Raw genomic sequence first — 23,053 nt, 5'->3', positions numbered from 1 at the left:
GATCTATTTGGGAGACAGACTGACCCCAGCTGGGTAGCAGATTGGGCAAGGGAGAAGGGAGATTGCAGATGAAGGACAGCTCCCCAGCTTCTGTTCTGACCAACTGGCAGGATGCTGGTTCTTTCCACTAAGATGAGAAGAAGCAGAGGAGAAGCAAGTTTGGAAGCATGGGGAAGAGGGTGGGCAGAGATGACCGGTGGGATTTCAGGCATATTGAGATCCCTTCTTCCCCACAGCAGCTTAAAACTTCAAGGTTTATTTCTCCCTCATGGGGTGCATATTCCACTGTTACCATTTAGGAACCATGGCTAACAAAGCATCCACCATTTTCTCTTTATTTATGTTTTGAAAATCGAGGTGGGCACCGCAAAGTGCACCAATCTCACGCGCACAGTTCTGTAGATTTTGACAAATGCGCACATCCATGTAACCCAAACCCCATACAAGACACGGAACATTTCCATCACCCTCCAAAAGTTCCTAGTCGACCCCCGCCCACTAAGGCAATCTCTGTTCCGGTTTCTATCCCATAGTTCAGTTTTGTCTGTTCTTGAATTTCATCTGAACAGCATTGTAGAGTGTGTACTCTTGTGCCTGGCTTCTTTCACTCATCAAAATGTTCTTGAAATGCATCCATGTTTTTGCATAAATCGGTAATTTGTCTCTTTGTATTGCTGAATGGCACTCATTGTTGATGTTTATCCCGTCTCCTGTGTGCAGGCATTTGAGTTGTTTCCCCTTTCGGCCTACTAACAACGCTGCTGTGAATATACTTGGTCAGTTTACTTTGCAGTAAGATATGTTGAGGTTTAACCCAAGTGTAAATACCCAGTAAGCAGTTGTATATGTGGGTTTGGGGCTTGAGCAAAGATATCTGGACTGGAGATAGAGATTTGGGGTGTAGAGGCAATGAGGGGGTAGTTAAAACTACAAGATCATCTTATTTGCAATGGAGACTGCAAACGAAAGAGCCAGCGTAGGACAGAAGCCGCCTCGCCTTTCTTGGGCTATGTCCTCACACCCTCCTAAATCATCACCCCCAAGCTGGCCTGACCCAAACACATTCCCTCCTCCCCTCCCCGCTCCACCACCCCATCACCTTATCACCGTGTGTCCCGCCTTCTTTGAATCCTGGCTCAGGACCCATCTGATTCACACTCTCCGTTCTCCAGACTGTGAAGATCCAAGTCCTGCCTGTCCCAGTTCCCATTTCCCATCCTGGGAACTTTCCCATCCACCTGCGGGTCCCAGCACACTCTCCCCATGAAACGTGAGCATGGACCTCAAACTTCCTGATTTCTTCATTTGACTTTGCTTAGTGGACAGATAAGGACTTTTTTGGGGGGTGGGGAGGGGGGTTGATTTTTTCCTTGTCCTTCAAGGAGCAGCTAACAGCCTCATCCCTCAGCACTAGAAACTCCCTTCTCTCCTTTGAATCTGGGGCTGGCAGCCCTCTTTCCTCCCTCCCTCCCAGCTTGCTTTTATAACTTTTCCCATGGGCATGTTAATTTAACTTCTAGAATCTAGATCAGAAGTCTAATAACCCTGGAAAAAAAAAGAAGTCTGATAACCCTGTTGGTCTGGTCTGCACAGCGTTTGTTGTCATTTTAATATTTAATTAGTTGCCAACTGTTGAAAATTTGGAGATATGAAAACCCAGATCCCCAGCTTCTTTTGAAGAAGGGGATCTGCTAACACTGGGTGATGCCAAGCTCTTTCACCTTCTTGTTGTTATTTGCCTGGCTCCTGAAAACACCTGGGTTTGTGGCCCCTACTCAGTGAGCCTTCAGAGGACAGGAGCCCTGTCCTTTGTCCTTTGAAATATCCCATTGTTCCAAGGGGACAATGCCCAGCACGCACTGCATCAAAGAGCTAACATTTTAAAATTGAGGCACAAATTAAACTCGTCCTTTATCTTGCTGTGTGGGAAGTGCTTTCAGAAACAGGAATACGCTAATGGTTGCCTTTTCATGTCTGCGATTTAGAGCCCTAGAACTCAACGCTAAGACAGAAAGCAAATAGCATTTCTGAGCAAAGAGCCAAGCCACCTTCCAGACAGCATGAGGGGACAGTGGAGAAGCCCTGGCAGCCAGGCTCTGGGCTCCACTCCCAATGATGAATGCCTGTCCTGGCTAAAACTGCAGATTCCTCTGCCACTCCACCCCTACAAGGAACTACTACAAGCACTCCCAGCGACCCAGCAGTGGGGCAAGGACCTCTGTAGGCTAGGAGTCCCTGTAGATTCTCCCTAACCTCCAAGCAGCTCTTCCAAAGCCCAGAAAGAGGATGTTCTGAGCTTTATTTATCCTGAAGGGGGAGCCAATAATTATAACAACCACCATGATGCTAGCATCTAACATCTGGATGTGTATGACATGTGAGACACTCTGCTAAATGCATTACCTCATTCAATCCTCACATAACCTCATGAGGTAAGAAGTGCTATAATTCTCCATTTTACAGGTAGGGAATCAGAAGCTCAGAGAGACAAAGCAACTTGCTTACAGCCGCTCAGCAAGGGCGTGGCAGAATTGGGATTCAAATCTAGGCAGTCTGGCTCTCAAGCAATCACACTTAACCATTAGGCTACATTGCACAGATACAATCACTAGTGTTCTTCCAAGACACCACCAGCATGCTGCTCTCTACACCTGGGGCTGCTAACAGCAAACACCTGTGATTCTTTGCCTGTAGCTTATTTTCTGGTTGTAGGAGCAGGCACAGCGCACAAGGCACATTGAAAGTGAGGGTGAGTGGATTTCCCTGGGAGCAGCCCTTAGCCTGCAACGGAAGTGGAGCCGACGGATAACCCCTCAGCTTCCTGTCCCTTGATTGGGAAATTCTGAGGCATGCATTCTGCGCTGACTTGAGAGTTCTCCAACAGGGTTAAACCCTAGCTGCCCACAGCAGTAGCCTGCTTGATAATACTTACTTTCCTGGTTTCCCACCTTTTCTGGCAACGCTTCCTTATTAACTTATGGTGCTTCCAGGATCATCTCTCAAATTAAGTACTTGCACTTGAATCCTTATAGTCTGTTTCTGGGAAAACTCAAACCCAGGACAATGACTGGCTCTGGGAGCTTGAAAAGTTACTTAAACCTCTGTGGGCTTCAGTTTCTTCATTTGTAAAAGTAAAATGGCGTGATAATAGTACCTACCATTCTAGGTTGTTGTAAGAATTAAATTACCTGAGTTAATATTTGCAAAGCACTTAGAATCATAAATGGCACACAGTAAGCACTTTGTTATATAAATAAATTTTAAGACTCTGAGAAATCCCACTGTGCGCCATCCAAAATGGAGTCTTCTTTTCCCAAGCCCATGGTCGACTGAAAGCCCCCTATGCAAACAGAGCCAGCTCTGATGTTCTGAAGTATACCACATGTGGTAACTGCACCAAGCTCACACTACCATGAAATTCTATTACCCCAATTCTAGCAGCTTGATTTTACTGTCACTCAGAATTCCTCCAGATAAGAGGCTTGAAAGTAATTTCTGAGTCATTCCGGGTGCTAATTGGTTATCGCCCAGGGATTACATTTCTCACGTTCAAGGTCAACTGAAATTCCTCTGTGAGCCTGAGAACAATTTTCGGTCTGTTGGAAACATTTTTTTTTAATCAACAACTACAGTATGGAGCGATTATAATTCAGGCATAAACAAGCATTTGCAGGCTCTTGCTAGAAATAAAGGGACACAATTTCTTGCATGCGGATAAAACAGTCCCCTATTCCAAGCCAATTACTGGCCCAGACAAATGCTCTGTTTGTGTAGTAAATCTTTTCCTTGGTGTTCTGAAATGTCACCCCAGCTGCCCCAGGACAGAAAAAATCATTTTGCAAAACTGAGACTTGGTTGTATACAAGAAAATACTGGCCTTGTGATTTTCACTCGTAATAGTATATTTCTATAACAGCAGCAAATGGATACCACTTCATCAGCAAGTTGGGGGAAAGAGATGGAAAGTGTTCTCTGGAAGGACTGCCTTCCTGTCTTAATTTTTATCAAACAGCATCCAGTTTTTAGTTCTACTTGGAGGGAAGGTTCTTTTATCAGTTCACTTGGGCTTGAGTCCGAGACTTTGGGAACGAGCCTCTGTTATCAAGGTCACTGGAGAATGACTGATAAGCTCAAGGCCAATGTGTCTGTTCCACTTGTTTCCAGGATGGGAGGACCCCACTGGGTCAGAACTATCACTATCTTCCAGCACGTGGGGTGGGCACAGGTTCAAGACAAGGAATTTGGCGATATGTAAGTGCTATTTCTTTTTTTATTTTTTAAAATATATATATTTTTTAATAATAGAGGCATGGTCACTATGTTGCCTAGGCTGGTCTCGAACTCCTGGGCTCAAGCAATTCTCCTGCCTCAGCCTCCCAAAGTGCTGGGATTATAGGCATGAGCCACCGTGCCTGGCCCCTAAGTGCTATTTCTATCAAGTTGAGGAGAGAACAAACTTGAAAGCTTGTTTCTTTCAACAAACAAACTTGTCCTTTATCTTGCTGTGTATGATGTGCCTTCAGAAACAGGAATACACTCACTAATGGTTGCCTTTTCATGTCTGCAATTTAGAGCCCTAGAACTCAAAGCCCCGTAACCAAACAGAGGCAACCAACTCTGACGTACTGAAATATACCACGTGTGGTAACTGGGCTCTTGGGATAAATGCTAAAATCCTTGGGATATCACGCCTGTAATCCCAGCACTTTGGGAGGCCGAGGCAGGCAGATCACGAGGTCAGGAGATCGAGACCATCCTGGCTAACATGGTGAAACCCCGTCTCTACTAAAAATACAAAAAATTAGCCTGGCGTGGTGGCAGGTGCCTGTAGTCCCAGCTACTCGGGAGGCTGAGCCAGGAGAATGGCATGAACCCAGGAGGCGGAGCTTGCAGTGAGCCGAGATCCTTGGGATAAATACTCTTGGGATAAGTGCTCTTGGGTAAATGCTCTTGGGATAAATGCTAAAATCCTTGGGATAAACACTCTTGGGATAAATGCTAAAATCCTTGGGATGAATACTCTTGGGATAAACACTCTTGGGTAAATGCTCTTGGGATAAATGCTAAAATCCTTGGGATAACTACTCTTGGGATACATGCTAAAATCCTTGGGATAAATACTCTTGGGATAAATGCTAAAATCCTTGTCAAGGCCAGCACAGCCCTGTGTACTCTGACTCTCTGACTCACGCCTACTTCCCCAGCCTTTCCTTGGACTCTCTTTGGCTTTCTCCGCTCTACCCAGGCTAGTCTTCTTTCAGTCTCACATGGTTGCTATATAACCCCCAACCACAGGGCCTTTGCACATGCTGTTTGCAGAACAGAATACATTTTCCCCTCTTTTTACATGGTAAATTTCCATTGCTGTTTCCTCCCTGACACCTCCCCATCCTCTCAAACTATGTGACATTTCTCTTGTACATGTTCTGAAGGTACCTGATCTCTCTTTCCCAGGACTTTACATGGTCTTTACATGTTTTATTTGCGTGTGTCATTATTTGATGAATAACAATAATAAAAATTCATTTAATTTTAGCTATGCTATTATATACGTTTTAGGGGAGTTAGTAGGCCATCATGGCTTATCTAGAATTGATCATCTCCCACCAGACTCAGTGTATTGAGTCTGTGGGAACAAAATAATGTGTTTTCCCTCAGGAAACTACTAAAATCACTCAATGCACATATAATGTAAGTATTCAAACCTATCTTCCCCCAAACATTTTCTTTGTAAAGCAAGGATGTGTCCTATACACCTGCTGCTCTTAGGTAGCTGAAAATGGTGTTTATTTGTCCCCACAGAAGAAAAGGGGTTTATCTCAGGTAGGAGCAGAGCCAGCAATGTGACTCAAGGTCACAGTAAAGGGCTTTCCATTTGATAAAACTATTATCTGGGAAGATCTACCCCCAGGGTATTTCATGAAGTCATTAGCACAATCAATTCCATTCGTTAACTATATAGCACCATTCTGCCAATAGAGCCAATCCAGATTCCATCCATCAGCAAGCCTAGTTGACTCAGCTTCCAAAATGTATCACTTCTCTACTTTTTTTTTTTTTTTTTTTGAGATGAAGTCTCAGTCTGTTGCCCAGGCTGCAGTGAGCCAAGATCGCACCGCTGCACTGCAGCCTGGACAACAGAGCATTACTGATCATGCAGTGGCACGATCTTGGCTCACTGCAGCCTCTGCCACCCAAAGAAATTCTTGTGCCTCAGCCTCCCAAGTAGCTGGTATTACATGCATGCACCACCATGCCTGGCTAATTTTTTTGTATTTTTAGTAGAGACAGGGTTTAACCATATTGGCCAGGCTGGTCTCGAACTCCTGACCTCAAGCGATCTGCCTGACTCAGCTTCCCAAAGTGCTGGGATTACAGGCGTGAGCCACCACACCCAGCCCTCTGTCTACTTCTTTCATTCACCATGACTACCATTCCAGTCCAAGTCACCATCAAAATGGTGGGCAGTGAATGAGCACTTTTGAAGAAATGTCTAAGCCTGGATGTAGACAGGGAAGCAGGAATAACTTCATAAGGCAAGGGCATTTAACTGGGGTCTTGAAGGATTAATCAGAGTTTTCTAGGAGATAAAACAACCTTGCAAAGGCTCAGAGTCATGAAAAGTCTTGGTAGGAACCATGCCATAAACAGGAAAATCAGCACAGCAGCAAACCTAACTGGTTCCCAGTGAAGAAAGAAAGGAGATGAAGAAAGAAGAGAGAGAGAAGAGAGAGAGAAAGGGGAGAAAGAATGAATAGAGAGAGGAAGGAGGAAGAAAGGAAAGAAAGGAAAAGAAAGAAAGAAAGAAAGAAAGGAAGGAAGAAAGAAAGAAAGAAAGAGGAAAGGAGGGAGGGAGGAAGGAAGGAAGGAAGGAAAGAAGGAAGGGAGCAAAGGAAGGAAGGAGGAAAGGAAGAAGGAAGGAGAGCGAAAGAAAGGAAGGAAGGACAGAGAGAGAAAGAAAAGAAAGAATGAGAGGGAAAGAGAAAGAGAGAGGAAGGAAGGCAGGAAGGAAGGAAGGAAAAAACGAAGAAAAGAGGGGGAGAAAGCAAGCAAGAAAGAAAGCAAGAAAGTGAGCAAGCAAGAAAGCAAGTGACAAAGCAAGAAAGCAAGAGAAAGCAAGCAAGAAAGAAAGAAAGGAGAAAGAAGGAAAGAAAAGAGAGAGGGAGGAAGAAGGAAGGAAGGAGAGAAAAAATAAAAAAAGAATAAGAGAGAAAGAGAAAGAAAGGAGAGAGAAGAAGGAAGGAAAAAAGAAAGAGAAAAAAGAAGAGAGAAAGAAAAGAAACCTCACCTCAAATTTCTGCCGCAGTTCTTCATTGGCCTCACTTCCTTCCGGTGGCACAGGCACATTGAAGTACTCGCCTTCCTCCTGGCTCAGTAACTTAAACCTGAAGGGAGACAAGGGAGTGGGACATATTTCATGACTCTACTCGGTATCATTTTATTGATCAGGATATGAAAAGGAGGCCTATATAAAGCTCTACTTGAAAAAATGTATGTTGAGGGTTTTTTGGTTTGTTTTGGTTTGTTTTTCAGTATGTTGGATGGGGGTAGTGTGCGTGGTACACTACCAGGTACACTATGTATTTTTGTAACTCTTCCATGGACAGCAGGAAAAAAATGTATATCATGTGTACATATGAGGCAAAGTTCTCACTCTCTCTATATACACACTTACACAGTTTTCTTAGTTATATCGTTAAATTACTGTATGTTTTTACCTACTTTTTGTCCATTAAGTAGTTTCTTATTCTGAAAGAATGCTATGAAGAGCCCTCATCATAAATTTCTTGTTGTTGTTGTTCTTGTTGCTTTTAGAGATAGGGTCTCACTCTGTCACCCAGGCTGGAGTGCAATAGTGCAATCATAGCTCCCTGAAGCCTCAAGCTCCTGGGTTCAAGCGATCCTCCTGCCTCAGCTTCCTGAGTAGCTGGGGATTATAGGCAATGTGCCATCATGCCCAGCTAATTAAACAAAAAAAAATTTTTTTGTAGAGATGGGAGCTGGCTATGTTGCCCAGACTAGTCTTAAATTCCTGACCTCAAGTGATCTTCTCACCCTATCCTCCCAAATTGCAACCCCCACTGCCTGGCTATAAATACATTCTTGTCACGCTCTTCCAGCATTTCTACTTTTCATCCTACATAGGGTGCATAGGGTGCCACTTTGCCATCCTGGCACTCAATTGCATTTAGGTGACCATGGACTTAATTTCATATGCTATTTTCTCTGCAAAAGTTTTCCCAAAATGTGCTGTAGTCAGCCTTTTGAGAAACGGCATCCCTTAGTGGTTAAGTGCACAAGCCCTGGAGTCAAACCATGTCTGGGTGCAAATCTCATCTCATAACCTTAAACAGGCTGGTTAGCCTCTCTGGGCCTCTGTTTTTCTCATCTATAAATTGGAATACAAATTCCTTTTTCATAGAATTCTTGTGAAATTGAAATGTAATGATGCATGTAAAATGATAAGCACAGCATTTGGCATTCAGCAAGTGTTCAATTAGTGGCATCATCATGATTATTATTACTGTGACTAATGTCATTATTATTATTTTAGAGACAGGGTCTTGTTCTGTCACCAAGGCTGGAGTGCAGCAGCACAATCATAGCTCACTGCAGCCTTGACCTCCTGGGCTCAAACAACCCTCCTGCCTCAGCTTTCAACTAGCTGAGACTAGAGGCACATGCCACTACACCTGGCTGTTGTTTTTATTTTTTTCTTTTCTGGCAGAGATAGGGTCTTGCTATGTTGCTCAGGCCAGTCTTGAACTCCTGGGCTCAAGCAATCCTCCTGCCTCAGCATCCCAAGTAGCTGAGATTATAGGCACATCCCACCATACCCAGCTACTACTAATATAATAATAAACATGGGAGCTTCAGTTTGTTTCTTGACCAAAAAGATTTTTTCAGCTAGTAAGAGGATGAGATGAGTGTGAGGAAGGAAAAGGGACATTCTAAAAGCACTTGAATCAGTGGGAAAGGAAAAAGACCCCAAAACTCCTCGCTTTCAAAGATCATTCCTAACCAAAGTTTAAAATTTTCATCACAATGTTTTCTCTCCATTCATGAATCTTCTTACGCAGCTTCCAAAAATGGGCTAGGTGATTCAAAGCAGAGAAGACAATTTGAGCCTCTACGCCTCCACATTTAATATTCCAAATTTTCTTCCAAAATTCCACAGAAATTACCAAAAGAAATACAAAAACAAGAGAGCATCTGTATCTTTGCTGGAAATCGAGAAGGGTGCTATCCACACAGCAGGGACTTCCAGGGATTCCTACAAATTAAAGTAATAGAAAGAAAACAGAGCTATGTTGGGTAAACTTTAACTTTATCCATTCAGATACTACCTTTGTGGATTTTGCTAGATTTGTATATCAGCGTTGAAATATCTGTTTTACTTTTTTAATAATAAATTTAATTTTAAAGGACACTTTTTATTTCTTCCTTGGAAGGAAATTCAAAATCACTTGTTACAAATAGAAAATAATTGTTAAAAACAAAACAAACAAAAAGATAAACACGTCGTCATAGTGGCTCACGTCTGTAATCCTAGCACTTAAGAGAGGCTAAGGAAGGAGGATCACCTGAGGCCAGGAGTCCAACGGCCTGGGCAACATAGTGAGACCCTGTCTCTACAAACAAATAAAAAAATTTAGCTAGGTATGGTGGCGCATGCCAGTAGTCCCAGCTACTTGAGAGGCTGAGGCAGGAGAATTGCTCGAGTCCAGAAGGTCAAGCCTGCAGTGAGCTATTATTGCACCACTGCACTCCAGCCTGGGTGACAAAGCAAGATCCTGTCTCTCAAAACAAAAAAACAAAAACAAAAACAAAAGGCTGGGCATAGTGGCTTATGCCTATACTCCTAGTACTTTGGGAGGCCAAGGTGGGCAGATCACCAGGTCAGGAGATTGAGACAACCTGGCCAACATGGTGAAACCCCGTCTCTACTAAAACTATAAAAAAATTAGGTGGGCATGGTGGCATGCGCCTGTAGTCCCAGCTATTCGAGAGGCTGAGGCAGGAGAATCGCCTGAACCCGGGAGGCAAAGGTTGCAGTGAACTGAGATTGCTCCACTGCACTCCAGCCTGGGCAACAGAGCGAGACTCCGTCTCAAAAAAAAAAAAAAAAAGATAAACAAATGGAAATCAAGGAAATCAAGGTTATGCATGTGCAAGTAGATGGTGTTGCTTACTAAAGGCTCTCAATCTAAAGCCTGCCCCTGCCCCCTTTTTAATGGGAGATCAGCAAAGAGCAAGTGTTAGAGTGTTAACGATATATCAGAGACCTCTGAGATTTTCTCTTTGCCATAATTTGAAGAACTGAAAGAACACTGACAAAAGAATTGCTTTCTTGGGGCACAATTCAATATTATTTATGCCCCGACTGTGAACCCTCTAGAGTATTTGGGGTTTCACACTTGGGAAAATACAGATAAAGGGGAATTGACCAGCTGTCATCCGTAAAAGGTGCCCCAATAGAGGCCAATAATGACCCTGGCTGAGACCATCAAGAACTGGGTGAGGGTTGCCAATTCCCATTCATACGCAAGAGGAGAGATGTCAGTGCCTGGAGCAGCGGGCAGGGTCATGGTGCCACAGTGTGTGTTCACAGTGGCTAGTACGCCACAGAGTGAAGGACCCTGCCACTACTGCTTCCAAATAGGACACGTGTGCCCCCTCAGAGAGGAGCAGGACCCCTTCTGACTCTGAGATGCACAGAACCAACGTGAGGAAGATGGGCTCTCCATCTGGCACGAGAGCCGCCTGCTATGCACCTGTCTCCACTGTAGCCCCACCCAAATGTGAGGAACAGGACTTCCGATCTGACAAAACAGAATTCCAAAAAATACAAAAGACTCCTGTCTCCTTTTATCCAGGTATGAAATGTTAGAACAAGGACACTTATCATTTCTGTGCTCATCCTTCTATAAGGATGGGCAAATAAGCACAATAGGATGTGTGAAAAATTTAGTCATTTAAATAGAAAGAAACAATGCAGAATCAAAGTAACTCCCATGAAATAAAACTGCTGCCAAAAGAGAGAACATTCTAGAAACTACCTAATTCATATTTTCAATGAGATTCAAGAGGTTGGTGCATCTGTGAAAAGGGAACAAATATGAGAGTGGGAAAGACTACTTTCAGAAGAAAAATATAATCACTGAATTAAAAAATTAATTTGAGACAGTGAACACAGCATGGATAATTCAGATAACAGTTAGTCAATGAAAAGAAAAACTTGAGAAATGTTTCTGGCAATTGGCTTGATATCTATCATATTAGATTGGAGTTGAACCGAATGCTTTATATACCATAAGAAAAATGCATATTACCAAAATTAATTTACAACATGAAAAGGAGGAGGAATGTTGCAACACACATATGTCAGAAAAGACATATTAATATTCTTCTCATATAAAAAGTTCTTACAAGTCAATAAGAAAAAGGCAAAAGGACATAGTCATATATAAATATAAACAAATGGCAACATGCAAATGAAAATGTTCAACATAATTTCTAATACAATATGTGTATAATCTTTGTATCATATCTTTGAAATTTATAGCACTGGATGTTAATGTTTATTAAACTGAAAAGTCTCATACAAGATTGATAAGACTGTAAATTGATTTTTAAAATTGTAGGACATTCTGGCAAACACTTTAATAATGCATATATGCTTAAAGCCATCAATTCCAGGCTTAGAAATTTATTAGGAAATTATTAAAGCTGGGCACAAAAGTTTTGCCACAATTATGTTTACTGCAGGTTATTTTTAGGTGAAAAATGCAAGGTACCAAATAGTATGCACAGTAAGATTTCATTTTTGTTTCGCTCTCTCTATACATAGGGTCAATAGTGGTTATGGACACTGGGAATCTGGGGTCTCTGAAATTCTCTGATTTCTTATATTTTTCTAATAATTATTCAACTAACAATAATGACTAACACTTACTGAGTGCTGTTTAGCAGACATTGGGCACCTCACTTATATTAACTAATTTGATACTGCAACAATCCTGTGACATAATTACGACTATTATCTCCAAATGAGGAAACACAGCACAGAGAGGCTAAGCAACTTGCCAAGGGTACACAGCTAGGAAGTGGTACAGTAGAAATTCTAACCCAGGAACTCTGATTCCAAAGCATTAGTTTTTTGGTTTTTTGGTTTTTTTGGTAATAAGACCAAAATGTGATTATTAATAATAACAAAAAGTTTTTTTTAAAAAAATGTAATATAACACTGATTTGAGATAATAGTCATCTGTTCAGAAGGAGATACAAAAAAAGAATGAAATAGGAAAGAAAAAGAAAACTTTAGAAACAGAAACACCATAAGAAACATGGCAATTACAGCTATAAACATTAAAACATTTTCCTATGGAAAAAAGATCTTCAGATTCAGGATTATAAATCATCCTACTATAAAGACACATGCACATGCATGTTTACTGCAGCACTAGTTACAATAGCAAAGACTTGGAACCAACCCAAATGCCCATCAATGATAGACTGGATAAATAAAATGTGGCACGTATACACCATGGAATACTATGCAGCCATAAAAAGGATGAGTTCATGTCCTTTGCAGGGATATGGATGAAGCTGGAAACCATCATTCTCAGCAAACTAACACAGAAACAGAAAGCCAAACACTGCATGTTCTCACTCATAAGTTGAACAATGAGAACACATGGATACAAGGAAGGGAATATCACACACTAGGGCCTGTTAGGGGGTGGGGGGCAAGGGGAGGGAGAGCATTAAGACAAATACCTAATGCATGCGGGGCTTAAAATCTAGATGACAGGCACAGCAAACCACCATGGCATATGTACACCTATGTAACAAACCTGCATGTTCTGCACATGTATCCCAGAGCTTAAAGTAAAATTTAAAAAAAAAAAAAAAAAAAAAAAAGGCCGGGCATGGCAGCTCACGCCTGTAACCCCAGCACCACTTTGGGAAGCCAAGGTGGGCAGATCTGAGGTCAGGAGTTCGAGACCAGCCTGGCCAACATGGTGAAACCCCATCTGTACTAAAAATACAAAAATTAGATGGGTGTGGTGGCCCATGCCTGTAATCCCAGCTACTCAGGAGGCTGAGGCAGAAAAATCACTTGAATCCAGGAGGCAGAGGTTGCAGTGAGCTGAGATTGCACCACTGCACTCCAGCCTGGGCGATAGAGTGAGACTCTGTCTCGAAAAGAAAAAAAAAAATCCAACAACGTGCCACTTGTTACACAGGACCAAAGGACTTAGAAAAATTAGACATAAAAGAATGGGAAAGGACCTACTAGGGAAAAGCGATCGACCACACCACAACCAGAGGACACATGCAAAGGTCAGTTCGATCTCATTAATTCCTTGGCTCCCCATCTTCTTCAGAGTAGAAAACAAAGTCCTGACAAGGCCCACAGGATCCGCCAGCCCTCTCCCCATATCCTCCCAGACCTAATCCTCCTCCACTCTCCCCTCATGGATCCAGCTCCAGCTACACGAGCCTCCTTACTGCTCTTCCAACTTGCAGGGTGCACTCCTGCCTCAGGGCCCTTGTGCTTGCCGTCCTCTCTGCCTAAGACAACCTCTCCCTAAGATATTCACACAGCTCACTCCTCACCTGCTTTACATCTTTGCTCTATGTTACCTTTTCAGTGAGTCCTTTCCTGAGTTCCCTATAAAATCTGAATGTCCCCACTCCCCAAGATTCCTTGTCCCCATTTCTTGTTTACTTTTCTCTATGGCACTTATCAGCCTCAAACATTTACTACTTATTTTTGTTCATTTACAATTGTTTATTTTTCTTCAACTAGAAAGAAAACTCCACGAGGCCACGGAGTCTTGTCTGTTTTGCTCATTAGTGTCTCTTCAGCACAGCAGGTGCTCACTGTGTATATTCTATGAATGAATGAATGAATGCCAGCAACAAAGTAAAATTATAGAGAAAACGCATTAGCTGCAACAAAGATAACTTCATGTCAACATAATAAGACTTGTAGAGTTATGTGGTTAATAATATTGCCATATACAGATAAGGAAAAAACTCCTAGAAATAAAAAGAATGTTTGTGAATCATTTTGCCTGAAGAAACTTAATAAGCGCCACACATTTAGCTCAAGCAAACAAAAGGACAATATGAAGATATAAAAGATCTGGACCTTGGCTGGGCGTGGTGGCTCATACCTGTAATCCCAGCACTTTGGGAGGCCAAGGCAGGCGGATCACCTGAGGTTGGGAGTTCGTGACCAGCCTGACCAACATGGCGAAACGCCGTCTCTACTAAAAATACAAAATTAGCTGAGCATGGTGGCGCATGCCTGTAATCCCAGCTATTCAGGAGGCTGAGGTCGGAGAATCACTTGAACCCGGAAGGCGGAGGTTGTGGTGAGCTGAGATCACGCCATCACACTCTAGCCTGGGCAACAAGAGCAAAACTCTGCCTCAGAAAAAAAAAAAGATCTGGAGCTTATAATACTTTGGAATGAATAAATGTATACCCTATACTCATGGACATAAAGATGACAACAGACACTAGGGACCATAGAGGGGAGAGGAGAGGGGAGGACAAGAGTTGAAAAACTAACTGTTGGGTACTATGCTCAGTACCTGAGTGACGGAATCATTCATACCCCAAACCTCAGCATCATGCAATATACCCAGGTAACAAATCTGTACATGTATCCCGTGAATCTAAAATAAAAGTTGAAAAAAGGTTTATTCTTTCTCCACAAAAAAGTATACTCTACAAATAGTTAATATAATCTTTTTCTTGCGAGTCCACAGAACTTTTAACAACATTGAACAAATAATAAGCTATGCTGAAAGAAAAGGAAAGAAAATAGAAGGAAAAAAGAAAAGTGCACAGGCCATATTCTCTAACTTGAAAGCACTAAAACAGTAACTTAACATTAATAATAAAAAATTTAAACAAAAATCTAATTCTAGGGGTTAAAAAAATGCCTAAATTAAAGCATGTTAGAAAAGAAACTAAAAACTCAACTGCAGGCCCTCAAGGAAGTCGCAAAAGCCAGAACGTTAGCATATCAAAACTTAGAGGAAACATTTATTCCCTTAAATGCTTGTTCATTATTTTTGGCCAGGTGCAGTGGTTCACATCTGTAATCCCAACACTTTGGGAGGCCGAAGTGAGAGAATGACCTGAGGTCAGGAGTTCGAGACCAGCCTGGCCAACATGGTGAAACCTTGTCTCTACTAAAAATACAAAAATTATCCGGGTGTGGTGGCCGACACTTGTAATCCCAGCTACTCAAGAGGCTGAGACAGGAGAGTCACTTGAACCTGCAGAGATTGTGCCACTGCACTCCAGCCTGGGCATCAGAGCAAGACTCCATCTCAAAACAAAAAACGAACAAACAAAAAAGCTATTTATTATTTTTAAAGAGTAGAGTCAGGCAAAAGAAGAAAAAATAAATTAGTAAAATGTTCAACTGAAAGTCAAAGCCAAACACAAAATAAACCTACAGAAAAGGAGAAAACAAACAAAATTGATACATAAATTCCAGAGTTCATTCCTTGAAGAAAATAAATAAGTAAATAAAACAGATGAACGTCTGGAAAATCAAGGGGAAAGAAAGGAGACCGTATAAATAAACAAAATTAGAAACAAAGAGGAGGATTTGACAACAGATACAGGGCAGTTGGCCAAGAGGCAGACAGGGGGCCTGGGGCTAGTGCACCACATCTGGGAGCTTCCACAGCTGCATCTGTTGTTTCTGCCACACGATCTTCAATTACAGCACAACAGAAGAGTTAGCGGAGCCCATCCCCTTCTAAGTGATGAAACTGAGTTTCAGAAAGGGTGTGAGACTTATTCAAGATCACATAGTGTTCAAAGAATCCCAGGGGCAAGAATCCAAATGTCTAGGATCTGGTCCGTTTAGAGTCAAGACAGCATCGCAAATATCTTGGCCGTAAATCTGAAGAGGATTTTTATCTGCAAAATCTGCAGAGGGCTTTTATTTTGGAAAAGTTCCCTTCCAACTATTATGTCATCAACTTCACAGCTATCCTAAGTGGTGGATGGAGGATAGGGGGTGTTGGAATCAATCTGATGGGTGGCATATCTGCTGTGAAGGCTGTAGTACAGAGAGGTGAAGTGGCTCACCTGAGGTCACAAAGCATCCATCCAGTCAGGAAAGCCAAAATAAAATCCGAGCTGTCTACCCTCTAGCCTTCCACCTAACTGTGTATCAGGAGGCAGAATGGGATTTGTATATGCTCAGGCTCTGGCATCATAGAAACCTGGACCTGAACCCAGCACCGTTGCTTACAAGCTGTGTGTCCCTAATACACTGCTGAACTATTCTGATCCTTGGAAATGATGCTCTACCTGGAATAACTGGAGAATTAAATGATCACCTAAGTGTAAATGCAGTAATATTTTGGGCTTACTCCTGATACACTATCCCTATTCTTAAGCCATTTTTTTCTTCCCTGCTTTCTGCCTTAGGGGAGTAGACAAGGCAGGCACTAGCCCAGGAAAAAGGATATGGCATGTGTGGGAGTTAAACCACTTTTGCAAAAATTATGACAGTAAGAGAAATATGACACAGAAAAGTTAAGACAGTGTAAGAAATCGGACCTAACTAACTCCATCTGCTTCTAATCTCCAAACTGTCCTTGTCCATTCCTGGGCCTAGGCCAAGCTAACTATGGGAAGAATTTAGTTTCAGTTCAACTTCATTTTTTATTGGTATTTGTTTCTTTATTTACTTTGAGACAGGGTCTTTCTCTGTTGCCTAGGCTGGAGTGCGATGGCACAATCACAGCTCATTGCAGCCTCAACCTCCTGGGCCCAAGTGATCCTCCCACCTCAGGCTCCTGAGTAGCTGGGAGCACAGGTGCATGCTGCCATGCCTGGCTAAATTTTTGGTTGAGACAGGATCTCACTGTGTTGCCCACGCTGGTCTCTAACTCCCAAACTGAAGCAATCCTCCCACCTTGGCACTCCCAAAGTGCTGGGATTACAGATATGAGCCACCACACCTGGCCATTAGTTTAACTTTAAAACAAAGATGATAACAGCTCACTCCCAAAACTAACCGTCTCCTTGCTTGGGGACTAAAACTGCCTTTGTAAAACTAACATATTAGCCACAAAGTTAGAATTCTGGCTCCAGAGACATGTGGCCAGAGGTCACAAGATTCATGATCTCCCCAATTGCTCCTATAATGAAATCACTATTATAGACCTAAAATTGGTGTTTGAAATATTTTCCAGACTCTGCATTCTGATGGACCAGCTGGTGCAACCCAGACCGAGAATCCATACAACGAAACTGGCTTACCTGGTCTTGTGATCCTCACCCAGGAACTGACTCAGCATGAGAAGACAGCTTTGACCCCCTATGATTTCACTCTCAACCCACCGATTAGCATTCCCCATTCCCTAGCCCCCCTTCTCACTAAACTATCCTTGAAAAACCCTAGTCTTTGAATTTTGGAGGAGGCTGATTTGAGTAATAAACTCCCATCCTTCCGCTTGGCTGGCACTGTGTTTATTAAACTCTTTCTCTGCTGAAATATTGCCGTCTCAGTGAATCAGCTCTAGATGAACTCATTGGGTGATTACAGGAGAATCCCCTCCCTTTGGGGCTTGGAGAACCTTGGGAAGAAGAAAGGACAGGTGGTGGGGAGAGGTGGGTTTCCCTCCTCCTCGGCTGGAACGCTGGCTAGAGACCTATCCATGCACCAGGCAACATCATTCCAGCAGCAGCAGAAGGAGCAGAAAAGACTTCTCAGGGGGAGGACTCAGGCAGGCTCCTGGCCCTCCCTGAACCAGGCCCAGCAGTGGCCTATGAGTGGGACAGAGAGGGTGCTGCACGGAGGGAACTCACAAGGAGAAGCAACAGGCCAGGATCTCCAGCGCAAAGCCAGAATGATGCCCCAAAACTGTGTGGGACCAGTCCCACTTCAGTGAGCGCTGGTTTAGAAATGTAGGCTAAAAATAAAACCTTAAGGCCCCCCGCTGACAGAACAGACTCCCCTCCTCGGCCAAGAGGATCTAAGAAAAATCTTAAAAACGGAATTCTCAGCCATGAGAGAAAAGAGATTGGACACGTCTCGTTATACCCCCTCTCTTTTGGAGTTTAGATACAACAATAGACTGACATGAATGTTAAAATAGAGCTTATAAGACTGACAAAACAGACTCTTTGTGGCAATAAAATACCAGATTATAAACAGGACTAAGGCCAGGCCAGGCAAAGGTGAAGCCACACCGTAGGCAAGCCATCTTGCTGCACAGCATCCTCAACATAAAACATTCCTTTTTTTTTTTTCTTTTGAGATGGAGTCTCACTCTGTCACCCAGGCTGGAGTGCAGTGGCAGGATCTCAGCTCACTGCAACCTCCGCCTCCCGCATCAAGCGATTCTCCTGGTCAGCCTCCAGAGTAGCTGAGATTACAGGCATGTGCCACCACACCTTGCTAATTTTTTGCATTTTTAGTAGAGACAGGGTTTCACCATGTTGGCCAGGCTGGTCTCGAACTCCTGACGTCAAATGATTCACCTGGCTCGGCCTCCCAAAGTGCTGGGATTGCAGGCATGAGCCACCATGCTAGGCCAACATAAAATATTTCTTTCTGCTAACTCCAAGTTTTAGCAAAGCCTTACTCTAACCAACTGCAAATTAAAGAATCTCCTATAACCCATAAGCCCCATTTAAAGTTATCCTGCCTTTTGGGCCCAAACCAATGTATAATCTCCATGTATTGATTTATGTCTTTGCCTGTAACTTCTGCCTCCCCAAAATGTGTAAAATCAAACTGTAATCTAACCACCTCAGGACCACTTATTCAAAGCTTCTTGGGTTTGTGTTTCCCCAGGCCACAGTCACTTATACTGACTCAGAATAAACTTCTTTAAAATATTTTACAGAGCTTGGTTTTGCTGTTAACAGGGACCAGTCAGAAAAGTGAAACAGTGAAACTCAGAAAGTACCACATGCAGCATATAGAGTTCCTTCTCCTCGGGCACCAGGAGCTCACAAAAGTGCATGAGAAAGTCTAAGTCCGTTATAGAAAAGAAAGAAGCTTTATTTTTTCTGCACACCTGATCAGCGCTGTGTAAAAGTGTGACTCCACGACATCTGGAAAAGCTCGACCCAGAGCCTGGCATCTATTAAGAGTCAATGAGTAGTAGCTATTGTTATTATAATTATTATGTTTCCTCCTGTCACACTGATACCCCCTGAGGATCACGCATTCTTTCTCTTTAACCTCTTTAAGTTTGATTTAAAATGAGAATGAAACACCCACTGTGAGTAACTGATGTAGACCCTGCAAAGTCAAGTCATTTGTATGTTAGGGAAAAATATCCAAAGCTTGGGGGAAAAAGAAAACCAAAAAGATGACCCTGTGAACTTTTAATGTCATGCTAGAGCATTTTCTAATTAGCTATTTCTTTCCTCATGGTAATATTACTTTATTTAGTTTATTATTCGCCATCAAGTCAGCCCCAGATGGCATCCCTAGTCTGCAAAGATACATGTTAACTTTTAGAAAACTGAGGTGAAATCTTTGCCCAGGCTTGAGTGCAGTGGCACAATCTCAGCTCACTGCAACCCCTGCCTCCTGGGTTCAAGCGATTCTTCTGCCTCAGCCTCCCTAGTAGCTGAGAATACAGGCACCTGCCACCACGCCCAGCTAATTTTTGTATTTTTAGTAGAGACCTGGTTTCATTATGTTGGCCAGGCTGGTCTCAAACTCCTAACCTCAGGTGATCCGCCCGCCTCAGCTTCCGGAAGTGTTGGGATTACAGATGTGAGCCAACATGCCTGGCCAAAATCTTTTTTTTTTTTCCTTCTAGTAGATAACCCCAAAGCTTATGATTCTATTGTCCTGTTTATCAGTTTTATATTTAACTGAACAAAGTTATTTCAGCATATCTTTTTCTACTGACTACACGAACATCAGTTTATCAAACCTTCTGTGGAATCATTCATTCATCCTGCTGCTTTTCTCCTTAGTGAGCTAAGGAAATCTTTGGCCAATGCCCATTAATGCCCATTATCTATCTTATGAGAACTATGTTTTCAACCATTTGTGAATTGTGCTTTAATACAACTCTTTTGGGGTACATTCTGTAAACCCAAAATAAAATTCTAAGCTTCCTAGTCATGTAAATGGACCCTTTCTGTCAGCCAAGGGCATTCCAAAGTTAACCTGAAAAACTGTTTCAGGCCATGATGAGAAGGGAGAGTCGGACGTGATGTCTCATTATATCCCCTTCCTTTTGGAATTCAGGAAAAGCCAACCAGCATTAACATCAACATAGACCTTAAGTCTGACAAGAAACAATTACAATCTAGTCTCTCTGAAGCCTGCTACCTGGAGGCTTCATCTTCATGATAAAACTTTGGTCTCCACAACTCTTTATGTAACCCAGACATTCCTTTCTATTGATAACAGCTCATTCAACCAATTGCCAACCAGAAAATTTTAAAATCTACCCATGACCTGAAGCACCTCCCCGTCCCACTTTGAGTTGTCCTGCCTTTCCAGATTGAGCCAATGTAAATCTCACATGTATTGATTGATGTCTTATGTCTCCCTAAAATGTATAAAAGCAAGTTGTACCCCATCCACCTTAGGCCCATGTCATCAGGATCTCCTGAGTCTGTGTCACTGGCACATCCTTAACCTTGGCAAAATAAACTTTCTAAATTGATTGAAATCTGTCTCAGATACTTTTGGGTTCAAAACTCTCAGCTCCTGTCTTCTTCACATCTTCCATCATGTTGTCATTGATTTGTCATTTGCATAATTCCTTGTTCAATGTTTATCTCCCCACCCCACCCTCTGCCATAAGCTAAGCTCCATGAAGTCATGTCTGTCTTATACCTCCATGTGTTTCTAGTGACCAGCACCTACTGGACACTCAATATACGTTTCAAGAAAAGCCTAAGATAGGCTGGGCGCAGTGGCTCACGCCTGCAATCCCAGCACTTTGGGAGGCCAAGGCAGGCAGATCACAAGGTCAGGAGATTGAGACCATCCTGGCTAACATGGTGAAACCCTATCTCTACTAAAAATACAAAAAAATTAGCCAGGCGTGTTGGCGGGCACTTGTAGTCCCAGCTACTCGGGAGGCTGAGGCAGGAGAATTGCTTGAACCCGGGAGGCAGAGGTTGCAGTGAGCCGAGATCATGCCACTGCACTCCAGCCTGGGCGACAGAGCAAGACTCCATCTCAAAAAAAAAAAAAAAAAAAAGAAAGAAAAGAAAAGAAAAGAAAAAAAAAGCCTAAGATGAAATATGGAACCAAGACAAGGAAGTCATAAGGTGAACAACGGAAAGGAAAGGTGTGTGTGGTCCAAATGACCACATCTTTTTCTGCTAAACCAGTTTGATTTTTATTTTCTTTCACTTGAAGCTGAAAAAGTCCTGAACGAGACAATTCAGGTATGAGATAATTTATCTTAAAGAAGTAATAGCAGCCCAATTGCCACTTCTCTCAAGGTTATAGTGCCAGGCTGAGCTATTTCTTCTGACTCCTTGACTCAGTTAACTGTGAAACGGTTGCCAAGGGGGCTTACCCAGCCTCTCTGTTGGTAATATTGGAGGATATATATTTTTTTATTTTTCTGCCATAGGAAGGGAGCAAAATAAAATCTTCAGGACAAAGGAGACATAGCAGCTGACTACGAAAACAACACCCCAGTACATCTGTGATCTGTGGCCAGCCTTGCTAAGGACTCCCAAGGAAGCGGCAGCTTCTCAGACACAATCTGACAGTGGGTTGCTCATATCTTTTAGGTGAAGTGTACAAGCCACTCTAGTGTGCATGGAGCCAGTCATGAAACTGTCTTTGCAGAAATCGTAACAGGGAGAAAATGATGATGTCAGTGAAAGAGATTTGATCTAACCAACCCCTATCTTGCCTTTAACCTCCAAACTGCCCTTACTCTTTCCTGGGCTTGGGCCAAGTTACTTTTGGGACAAATTTAGTGTTTATTTTTTTATTTTATTTTATTTTATTTTATTTTATTTTATTTTATTTTATATTTTATTTTATTTTATTTTATTTTTATTTTACTTTACTTTATTTTATTTTATTTTATTTTATTTTATTTTATTTTATTTTATTTTATTATTTTATTTTGAGATGGAGTCTTGCTCTGTCACCCAGGCTGGAGTGCAGTGGCATGATCTCGGCTCACTGCAACCTCTGCCTCCCTGATTCAAGTGATCCTCACATGCCATCACGCCCAGCTAATTTTTGTATTTTTAGTACAGACAGAGTTTCACCATGTTGGCCAGGATGGTCTCAATCTCCTGACCTCGTGATCCACCCACCTCGGCCTCCCAAAGTGCTGGGAATACAGGGGTGAGCCACCACGCCCGGCCTAGTGTATATTTTAAATAATAATAGCCCTTGCCCCAAACTAAACTACCTTCATAAAGCTAATGAGAGACCACCAGGTTAGGAGGATGAGAGATGCCTGAATTCTGCTAAGGGTAGACATAAAGGATTACCAGCCATTATTCCAGAGGTCACAAAATTTGCAACTTTCCTAATGACTCCCACAGATAAGATCACTTAGATGACCGGCTTTTTGAGATGTCTCTTTAGGTTTTTTTGCATTTCTGGTAACCAATGGCTCCACCCCACCCAGACCGCCAACCTAACTTTGAAAGAAATTTGGTGTATATTTTAAATGATAACAGCCCTTTCCCAAAACTAAACTGCCTTTGTAAATGAAATCTTGCCAAGTTAGGGAATGAAGGGAGCCTGAATTCTGCTAAGATGTAGACATGGATTATTATCAGCCTTTATCCCAGAGCTCACAACACTTCCAACTTCCCCAGTTACTCCTGCAGATAACATCACTACGGTAGAACCTGAGATTGGCCTTTTGAGATGTCTTTTCAGGCTTTTGCCTTTCTGACAACCAGACTGCCCCACCTGGACCTGCCAACTAGTCCTGTGGCCCCACCCAGAAGTGGACTCAGTGCACGAGGACCATTTTTCACATCCCTATTACTGCATCCCCAAACAGTCAGCAGCACCCATTCCCCAGCCACCCTA

General features: G+C 42.6%; 1 protein-coding gene across 3 annotated transcripts in view; it reads right to left on the bottom strand.

Moving 5' to 3' along the window:
- Positions 1–23,053, bottom strand: part of PRKCB (protein kinase C beta) — a 388,313-nt gene that overhangs the window by 99,508 nt on the left and 265,752 nt on the right. For all 3 annotated transcript variants that reach the window (XM_032157135.1, XM_032157134.2, XM_032755926.2), the window contains one exon: positions 7,289–7,385. In XM_032157135.1, coding sequence (XP_032013026.1) covers positions 7,289–7,385 — 97 coding nt within the window. The remainder of the gene's footprint in view (positions 1–7,288; positions 7,386–23,053) is intronic.

The sequence above is a fragment of the Hylobates moloch genome, unplaced genomic scaffold, assembly GCF_009828535.3.
Source record: "Hylobates moloch isolate HMO894 unplaced genomic scaffold, HMol_V3 SCAFFOLD_6, whole genome shotgun sequence".
Classification (NCBI taxonomy): Eukaryota; Metazoa; Chordata; class Mammalia; order Primates; family Hylobatidae; genus Hylobates; species Hylobates moloch.
This window is presented reverse-complemented; position numbering and strand designations above follow the sequence as displayed.